The sequence below is a fragment of the Xenopus laevis genome, chromosome 1L, assembly GCF_017654675.1.
Source record: "Xenopus laevis strain J_2021 chromosome 1L, Xenopus_laevis_v10.1, whole genome shotgun sequence".
NCBI classification, from domain to species: Eukaryota; Metazoa; Chordata; class Amphibia; order Anura; family Pipidae; genus Xenopus; species Xenopus laevis.
Genome location: NC_054371.1, coordinates 12,218,961 through 12,229,597, shown reverse-complemented (window position 1 = coordinate 12,229,597; position 10,637 = coordinate 12,218,961). Strand labels below are relative to the sequence as shown.

Here is a 10,637-nt window from a genome sequence, read left to right as displayed (position 1 = left end):
CAGTGGCTGCACAGATCCTATCTGATCCCCATTGTAAGCAGCAGTCCTGTCCTGCTTTATGGCAGCTGAGATTCTAGCTATCTGTATAACAGAACATTCTGTCCCAGTGGCTGCACAGATCCTATCTGATCCCCATTGTAAGCAGCAGTCCTGTCCTGCTTTATGGCAGCTGAGATTCTAGCTATCTGTATAACAGAACATTCTGTCCCAGTGGCTGCACAGATCCTATCTGATCCCCATTGTAAGCAGCAGTCCTGTCCTGCTTTATGGCAGCTGAGATTCTAGCTATCTGTATAACAGAACATTCTGTCCCAGTGGCTGCACAGATCCTATCTGATCCCCATTGTAAGCAGCAGTCCTGTCCTGCTTTATGGCAGCTGAGATTCTAGCTATCTGTATAACAGAACATTCTGTCCCAGTGGCTGCACAGATACTATCTGTTCCCCATTGTAAGCAGCAGTCTTGTCCTGCTTTATGGCAGCTGAGATTCTAGCTATCTGTATAACAGAGAATTCTGTCCCAGTGGCTGCACAGATCCTATCTGATTGTAAGCAGCAGTCGTGTCCTGCTTTATGGCAGCTGAGATTCTAGCTATCTGTATAACAGAGAATTCTGTCCCAGTGGCTGCACAGATCTTATCTGATCCCCATTGTAAGCAGCAGTCCTGTCCTGCTTTATGGCAGCTGAGATTCTAGCTATCTGTATAACAGAACATTCTGTCCCAGTGGCTGCACAGATCCTATCTGATCCCCATTGTAAGCAGCAGTCCTGTCCTGCTTTATGGCAGCTGAGATTCTAGCTATCTGTATAACAGAACATTCTGTCCCAGTGGCTGCACAGATCCTATCTGATCCCCATTGTAAGCAGCAGTCCTGTCCTGCTTTATGGCAGCTGAGATTCTAGCTATCTGTATAACAGAGAATTCTGTCCCAGTGGCTGCACAGATCTTATCTGATCCCCATTGTAAGCAGCAGTCCTGTCCTGCTTTATGGCAGCTGAGATTCTAGCTATCTGTATAACAGAACATTCTGTCCCAGTGGCTGCACAGATCCTATCTGATCCCCATTGTAAGCAGCAGTCCTGTCCTGCTTTATGGCAGCTGAGATTCTAGCTATCTGTATAACAGAACATTCTGTCCCAGTGGCTGCACAGATCCTATCTGATCCCCATTGTAAGCAGCAGTCCTGTCCTGCTTTATGGCAGCTGAGATTCTAGCTATCTGTATAACAGAACATTCTGTCCCAGTGGCTGCACAGATCCTATCTGATCCCCATTGTAAGCAGCAGTCCTGTCCTGCTTTATGGCAGCTGAGATTCTAGCTATCTGTATAACAGAACATTCTGTCCCAGTGGCAACAGTACTTTATAATAAAGTGCACATGGAACTTATCTGAACCCACTTTTTACATCACTGCAGTATTCAAGCCCCGTCTACTGGATCAATTACTATGGAGATTGAGACAATAAAACTTAGCAAGGCAAAGGAAACAACTTCACAACAGTTTTAAAATATGTAATTTTATGAAAACTGGATATATTTAGTAAGAGACATCTGCCCAGCACTAATATGTGCATAACAATTAAATAGACATTATTAAACAAGGGAAATTTGGCAACAACAGTTTCCCTTCAATAACAAGATGCATTGGACACTGGTGGATTTTCATATTAATTTTGTGAATTGCTCTGTAGATTTCTGTGATGATTCCAGAGTGCGTCCCCTCCTAGTGAGCTTTACGGCCTGCAGCAGCCTCCCCTTGCGCTCTGGATTCCCGTGGGTAAAACTCAGCCAACATGGATTCTGGAATACGTTTCAACAGCTCCTTGGGGAAAATGCGCAGAAGCTGCCAGCCAATGTCCAGAGACTCAAAGATGCTTCTGTTCTCGTACGGACCTGAAGGGGTGAGATGGATCAGCAGGGGTTAATGAATGAATTTAGTAGGAATGCTAACGGATTGCTAAGGTGAGAGACCCACAGCAACCAGAAAGCAGATGAACTGAGTTTATTTTTCATGTTTTAGTTACTTTTTTATAGCACCTTAGTTATTCATCCTTGATGGCAAATTCCTAGTAGCCCGGGTCGGACTGGGCTGGAGGGACACCAGGAAAAACCTTTTGGGCCCCAACGACCCAGACCTGCTACCTGCCTGAGACCTGTCTCCTGTCCTCCCCTCCCTCTGGCCTGGTTGCGGCTGCAAGGAAGAAGGGGGTGCCGGAGGGGGTTGCGTCTCGACCTGGGGCGTTGGGGCCTCTGATATGGAAGCCTGGTAGGCCCCGTAACCCCCAGTCATAAATTGCTAGTAGCTAGGGTCAGTGACCCATAGTCAGATATCAAACCTCCCAACAATTTGGAAATAAAAAGAGGGACAAAAAGATTTGCCATGCGGAGCGTGGCAATTTTTTTGACACACCCATTTTTGTGGCCACACCCCCAATTACCATGTTCATTTTATAAAATTTGGCAGTTTGAAGACATTTCTGTGTTTTTTATGTGTTATTACAGTTTTACTAATGAAGGTGACTTCATTAAGCTGCAAGTCACAGGTTCCCCAAGAGACCTGCTTATCTTAAATTGTAACAATTGTTTCTTAGCTTATTTTAAATTGTTACAAATGTATCTACAAGTGCACCTGGCACATATTCTGGGCTCTCTGCCAAAAGCCAATTAAGTTTTAAAAACGTTGTATCTTTTTCTGGCTGTTCAGTGCAGGAGATCAAAGAGAAAGGTGGGACATTTCAGTAACAATCCCAGGGGCTGTGGGTTGAGCTGTCGAAATTGGGACTGTCCCGCGAAAAACGGGACAGTTGGGAGGTATGAGATAGTAGTTCAGTAGCAAAAATGGAAAATAAGTACTTGCTGCTGGAGGAGGACTTCTGCACGTTCATGCATTCTGTTAGGTGTTTGTAGGCCTCGCTATATAATCAGCCCATTTTGGTTCAGCTCTTGGCCAAATCAGAGCCACATGAGAGCAACTTGCTTCTTTAGGGTGCTAGAAGCAAATTTCAAGCTTAATTCCCCAGTGCTATCAGTAACGTGCATGGCAGTGGGAAACACACCACTCCTTTACTATATATATTATTTTATTTGCATGTGGTTGTCTTCTGTACAGCAGTCATTTCCATTGAGGCCTTGTAATTGCTTAGGGTGTTGGCTCTGTATCTTTCCTTGATGGTAGATAGAGAGACAGTCACTAACCTTGAGCGATAAACTGCTTCTCAAATTTCTGAAGGAACTCCAGATAAAGGAGGTCATCTGACGATAGAGCTTCTTCTCCAACAACAGCCTTCATTGCCTGGACATCCTTCCCAATAGCATAACAGGCATACTAAGGTAAGACAAGGGCACAGGTAGAAGACATTAGGCCATCTGATTTAGAAGGTCATCCATGTAATGAAGACATTACAATACTATATCAACAGCAAACACAGACACATTGCATTCAATACCTCCAAGACATTGCTAGAGACTGTACCTTTTATAATAACTCTCTATACCTGCTCACTCTAGTTGGCTCTATATCCAGGGCAAGTGTTCAAAAGCAAATAAACCCAAGTTTAAAAGTAAATATAGAAGGGCTGTATCAAAACTTCATTGTCCAATTCCTACTCACTGTATAATGGATTACACAACTCTATTTTCCTAGTACTAGGGCTATATTAAGTTTTTATTACTCTATAACTCTCATATAACTTCATTAGCGCAAAGACACACAGACTTACCAGTAGCAGCTACTTGTCATGGCTACAAAATAGACAACACTGATAGTTGGCTTTACTAAGACACAACACGAGTTTTAGCAGAGGCAATTCTAAGTATTGAATTAGGCAGGGTATTTTGGAGCCATAAAAAGTAGCTCCAGTTAGGCAGGTTAGTTCGATAGGCCAAGTTTACAGGGTTAGTTTTATCAGATGAGACTTTATATCCCATTTGGAAGACAGGAATTAATGTAGCTCCCTTTTATTTCATAGACCCCACTGACACCATTGTAGATAATGAGAAATCTTGTTGATCTGAGAGCAACCTGGATAAAACATAACTAAGCTTCACAGGGAATAAGCTACACTCCTTTAGGGCATACCTCCCAACATTTTGGAAGTAAAAAGAGGGACAACATTTTTTTTTCGCATTTAGCGCGGCAATTTTTTTTAACCGCACCCATTTTTGTGGCTAAACCCCCTAATTACCATGTAAGTTTTACAAAATTTGGCAGGTTATGAAAGTTTGAAAATATTTCTCCTTATCTAAACTGTTTTTTTTTGTTTCAAAATTGTTACAAAGTATCTTATTTGCACCTGTTACCTGTTCTGTGCTCTCTGCCAAAAGCCAATTAAGTTAGAAACTTTGTTTCTTTTTCTGGCTGTTCAGTGCAGAGAAAAGAGGGACTTTCCAGTACAAATGAGGGACTGCGGGTTGAGCTGTCAAAAGAGGGACTGTCCCTCCGAAAAAGGGACAGTTGGGAGGTATGCTTTAGAGCAGAGACACACACTCAGATTCAGGGAGATTTAGTCGCTGGGTAATTAATCGCCTCTTCTTCAGGTGACTAATCTCCCTGAATTGCCTTCCCGCCGGCTAGAATATTAATCGCCGAAGTCGCCCAAAGTTTCCTCGTGAGGCAACTACGGGCGACTTTGGAAAACGAAGCGCACCGATTGCCATCCCACCACCAATTTAGATTCTAGCCGGCAGGAGGCAGTTCAGGGAGATTAGTCGCCCGAAGAAGAGGAGATTTGTCGCTGGGTGACTAATCTCCCCGAATCTGAGCATGTGTCTCTGCCCTTATACCATGGGGCAGCCAAAACAAGGACAAGGTGATGGAAGGTGATGGCTGGAATTTTTGTTTTGTGTGACAAGGGTATTCATCGTATGACAATGAGGAAGGAAACCAACAAGAGATGAAGGACAAGAGGTTGGATAGTGGACATCCCTGTCACAGCACAGCAGAAGATTAAATTCCTCTTGAGCCAACATCAAGCGATTTTAGGAGACTGAAATGACACATCGATTTCACCAGCAATTCACATTATTGCCGGTGGGAAATCTGTTACAGGAGATTAGTTGCCCTCAGAAGCAGAGATTTATCGCTGGTGATTATTAATTGCCCTTAAATAGGTTTATCTGAACCTAACAAGTTTTCTGCTGCTTAATAAACGCTAAATAATAACAGACTTTACCTTACCTAAGCAAAGCAAGGACTGTATCTATGATTTCTATGTAGACATGCCCTGTACAAGGAGAACAATAGTGGGTGAAACTACTCACCAATTGGTTAGACACATCTCCATGGTCCTTGCGCGTCATGCCTTCTCCTATAGCCGACTTCATGAGACGGGACAGGGACGGCAGCACATTTATTGGTGGATAGATCTGGCAATGGAAGGAAAAAGTTTATATTTTATACTCTGTAAAACATGGGACCGAAATACATCCCTGGACAGTAACGTATGAAGGTTTAGTTCATATCAGTACATTTGAACTCAGTATGTTTGTATTTGTATTTACAGTAAGTGGACTGAGAATTAAACAAAATCTGGAATCTTCCAGGCAGAACACCCACTGACCTGTCGGTTATGAAGTTGTCGGTCTACGTAGATCTGTCCTTCTGTGATAAACCCAGTTAAGTCAGGAATTGGGTGAGTGATATCTAAAGGAAAACACAGATTCAAATGTAACTAAATACTATCATCAACATGTGCAAATGTTTTGCTTCATTTGCAGAGATATTAAGGGACAACCACTAATATACTGGTTCTGGAACTCTATATCAGACCTTGTTCTGCTGAAGGACATTATAGTGAAGACTATTGACTAATCAGAACTAATTGTTGGTTGGTTGCTATGGGCAACTGCCGTGGTGCTGTTATTGGCCCTTTTAGTACATATTATTTGAGTCACCTGGGCTTAGGGTCCTTATGTGGGCAGAACATTACAAATACACCACGATAAAGTCATTATTACTAACTATATGTTGGCCTTATTAAAGGGATACTGTCATGGGAAAAAAAAAGAATTCTGTACTGAAATCCATTTCTCAAAACAGCAAACAGATTGTTTTATATTCAATTTTAAAATCTGACATGGGGCTAGACATATTGTTAATTTCCCAGCTGCCCCAAGTCATGTGACTTTTGCTGTGATAAACATCAATCACTCTTTACTGCTGTACTGCAAGTTGGAGTGATATCACCCCCTCCCTTTTTCCCCCCAGCAGCCAAACAAAAGAACAATGGGAAGGTAACCAGATAACAGCTCCCTAACACAAGATAACAGCTGCCTGGTAGATCTAAGAACAACACTCAATAGTAAAATCCATGTCCCACTGAGACACATTCAGTTATATTGAGAAGGAAAAACAGCAGCCTGCCAGAAAGCATTTCTCTCCTAAAGTGCAGGCACAAGTCACATGACTGGGGGCAGCTGGGAAATTGACAAAATGTCTAGCCCCATGTCATATTTTAAAATTGAATATAAAAAAATGTGTTTGCTCTTTTGAGAAATGGATTTCAGCGCAGAATTCTGCTGGAGTAGCACTATTAACTGATTCATTTTGAAAATGTTTTTTTTCCCATGACAGTATCCCTTTAAAGAGTAAGGGCACTCACCATCATTGGGCATGGTTAGAATAGGGATCTGTGTGATGGACCCACTCCTCCCCTCCACTCTGCCAGCTCGCTCGTAGATAGTGGCCAAATCCGTGTACATATATCCTGGGAATCCACGTCTGCCTGGCACTTCTTCTCGGGCGGCTGATACCTACAAGACCAAAAGGGAAGGTTCTCAATAAAGTTCTCTACAAGGTTTTGCAGTTTTGGCCCAAATTAAGTCTAGGACCAAGCTTCAAGGCCATAAAAACCGTTTAAAGTTAATTTTGCACCTTATTTAATTATTATTGATTATTATAGAAGAATAATTAGCTTTACTAAAGGGGCAATAAAGAATGATTTTTAACCTATAGGATGGGTCACTGTTCAACGCAGACATGTCCCCTAGAAAGACAGTTGACATTTCTGGAATAGCAGTCACAATAATTAGCTTATTGAGATATCTATGGATTTATGGACCCAGTTTCTATCCCTACTGACTCTACACAACTGCTTCTACTACAAACTGCTCCACCACTTCAAGGTTCATTGGGTCTTCGCTCTTCTACATTGTGTTGCGTGTTTCAAGCTCAAGGACCACAGAGGGGATGTGAGGGTGCTACAAAGAAAGTCTACTCTCCATCTTTCAATAAAGTAAATGCAAATATAGATATTGGTAAGTCCACGTAAAAGCTTCTTTAGATATGATCGTAGCACCCACACCTTGTACTCAGGTAATGGACTGTGCGTTTCAGTTTGTTGCATCCTGCAGACTTAGGAACCCCCCCACTTTGCAATAATATCTACCTCTCGAAGGGCTTCAGCATAGGAGCTCATGTCCGTGAGAATGACCAGGACGTGTTTCTCACACTGATATGCAAGGTACTCTGCCTCCGTCAGGGCCAAACGAGGGGTTATGATCCTCTCAATTCTAAAATAAAGGGTAAGTCGGTAAATCTACTGACACCATCATAATATCCCAAATGTGTACCCATGACAATCGAGTGCAAGTAAGTATATGAAAGTGGTGTTAGGGAATTAAGATCCAAGATTATTTGTTCCACTGCCTCAAAAATGGAAGCAAGAGGGAGTTTCCAGCCCTGGTGGCCATTGTAGTATCTAAATTAAGCAGAGTGTCCTAGATTGCTGATTATGCTCATGCATGTGACAACGCAAGGCCACACAGATTGGGAGGGATTCGATTTTGCAATTGTAGATCAGTGACTACACTTCAAAATTGTAGCATGTCTGGGTACAATCCATTGTTGACTGGTTATTTATCGTAAGGTAGATGGAGATGCAATGAAGATAACATTTGCCATGAGACAGTGGGACTGGTCACCTTGGGAACCTGCAGCAGTGGCCAAGTCTAATGACTATTATGGTGGAAATATTGGTAGAATAGAATCCTAGATACACCAACAGCCTGTAGGCCAATTCAGGTGAGATTTGGGGCCAGTACTTATTTGATATGTTAGATATGGAACTATGACTGAATAACTGACAAATCAATGATTTCCTACTGTATATACATAATTTTGTTATGAGCTAAGGGGCCTGCACCAAAGCTTGGACCATAAAGGGAGGACTGAACAGAAAATGTCTGATTTAAGGGAACATCAGGAGTTTTCATCCAGTGCAGTTGGATCATATTGTACCACCTCTTGGTTGATACGTACGTGGGATCGTTTGCAAGATTCAAAAAGAGACAGACGTTGTCCATGGACCCATTTTCCTCAAAATCAGACTTAAAAAAACGGGCAGTCTCCATGTTTACCTGGAAAAATAAGTAGAAAAATCAAGGCAACTGTTTAGACCTCACAGTCTTCTACCTCTGGAACTATTTAGGTTTGACAGATAAAGGAGGCCACTTATGGAATGGCCCAAATGATCTTTAAACAAAATGGTATTGATCTGAAAGACCAAGACCCATGTGAAGAGAAGATCATCTGAAACAGAAAACCTGCTCGACAGTGATCCCTTTGTGTGCGTTTATCAGGTTATTGGCCAATCTGAGGGCAAATGATGACAGAAGATGATAGGAGATCTTATGGAGGTTCTAATAAAAACTAAAGGGTCCACAGGCTTTTTAATTGAATAAAACCCCAGTCTGTCTTTGACGGGCAGATTCACCTGGGTCCCCATTATCCACCTATAGTTAACACAAGGTCAATATCTGTGGTTATTTGCAGAGTTAGGGAGATCCTTGAGAATCGTCCAACCAACTACCTTCTTGGCTTTTGGCTTTGGTACTAACAAATACATATACTGAGATGTCTGTAGGTAACCAAGCTTCAGTAGTAGTTGGATTCTAAGAGTAAGAGTGTTAAAATAAGGATGTCTGCATCTCTCCACTCTAGGAAAGAAATCTGCTAATGTAATAATTCAGTGTTGTCCCTTTTGCTCATGGTCTGTACTTGCCCCCATCGCAGCAAACACAATGGCAAAGTTCTCTTCACTGTAATCCATCACGTCCTTGGACTTCTTTACTAGGCCGGCCTGCCTGCAGATCTGAGCTGCTATCTACAGAAAAAAACAGAAGTCACTTCTAGAGAATGAGGTCTGGACATCAACATCTTGATTTAAACAGTTATTGGAAGTTCTGCTTTCCATGGTATCTTCTGGCACAGCACATATTTGCCCTTACAAGTACAGAGACTTATCATGGGGAGGCCCATATGACTAACTTTTTCGGTACTTCAGAGTACTTTTTCATTGGTTGTCCTGCTGCTTCATCATTCAGTGGACCTGAACCACCAGAACAATGTGAAGGTGGACACAAATTTTACCTCATTATGGGGCAGACCGGCGGCTGAAAAGATGGGGATTTTCTGCCCTCTGGCAATGCTGTTCATGACATCAATAGGTGAGATCCCCGTCTGAATCATCTCCTCGGGGTATGTTCGGCCATAGGGGTTGATTGGCTGTCCTGTCATGGGAAAAAAAAAATCAAAATGAATCAGTTAATAGTGCTGCTCCAGCAGAATTCTGCACTGAAATCCATTTCTTAAAAGAGCAAACAGACTTTTTTATATTCAATTTTGAAATCTGACATGGGGCTAGACATATTGTCAGTTTCCCAGCTGCCCCAAGTCTTGTGACTTGTGCCCTGATAAACTTCGCACAAGTGGTACTTTTCAGCTTGGACCTTGTCAAGCTTTCTGCCATTTTCCATTCAAGTCAATAGGAACCACAGAAGGGATGTCCTAGTTACCAAGGGGGAGTATCATAGCATGGGGATGTGATCACTTGGATCATTGATGGAATCCATTAGCATGAGTTTATCCATAGCCTATGCAAATAGATGCAGTGACAAAACTATGGCAGTATAGGTATTCCCCTGTACTAAGCACAATTCAGCAGGAACAGTCCCTAAGTTTGCTCATAGTCTGTACAGAGAGATCCCATAAAACTATGGCAGCATAGGTATTCCCCTGTACTAAGCACAATTCAGCAGGAACAGCCCCCTAAGTTTGCTCATAGTCTGTACAGAGAGATCCCATAAAACTATGGCACTATAGGTATTCCTGTGTACTAAGCACAATTCAGCAGGAACAGTCCCTAAGTTTGCTCATAGTCTGTACAGAGAGATCCCATAAAACTAAGGCAGCATAGGTATTCCCTGTACTAAGCACAATTCAGCAGGAACAGCCCCTAAGTTTGCTCATAGTCTGTACAGAGAGATCCCATAAAACTAAGGCAGCATAGGTATTCCCTGTACTAAGCACAATTCAGCAGGAACAGCCCCTAAGTTTGCTCATAGTCTGTACAGAGAGATCCCATAAAACTATGGCAGCATAGGTATTCCCTGTACTAAGCACAATTCAGCAGGAACAGCCCCCTAAGTTTGCTCATAGTCTGTACAGAGAGATCCCATAAAACTATGGCAGCATAGGTATTCCCTGTACTAAACACAATTCAGCAGGAACAGCCCCCTAAGTTTGCTCATAGTCTGTACAGAGAGATCCCATAAAACTATGGCAGCATAGGTATTCCCTGTACTAAGCACAATTCAGCAGGAACAGCCCCTACGTTTGCTCATAGTCTGTACAGAGAGAT

At 42.4% G+C, this 10,637-nt stretch overlaps 1 protein-coding gene across 1 annotated transcript in view; it reads right to left on the bottom strand.

Moving 5' to 3' along the window:
- Positions 1 to 1,501: 1,501 nt before the first annotated feature.
- Positions 1,502 to 10,637, bottom strand: part of atp6v1b1.L (ATPase H+ transporting V1 subunit B1 L homeolog) — a 38,637-nt gene continuing 29,501 nt past the window's right edge. Inside the window, 9 exon segments of the mRNA NM_001096892.1 lie at positions 1,502 to 1,893; positions 3,196 to 3,325; positions 5,260 to 5,364; positions 5,559 to 5,641; positions 6,600 to 6,750; positions 7,386 to 7,509; positions 8,258 to 8,355; positions 9,000 to 9,101; positions 9,368 to 9,507. Coding sequence (NP_001090361.1) covers positions 1,724 to 1,893; positions 3,196 to 3,325; positions 5,260 to 5,364; positions 5,559 to 5,641; positions 6,600 to 6,750; positions 7,386 to 7,509; positions 8,258 to 8,355; positions 9,000 to 9,101; positions 9,368 to 9,507 — 1,103 coding nt within the window. The 3' untranslated portion in view covers positions 1,502 to 1,723.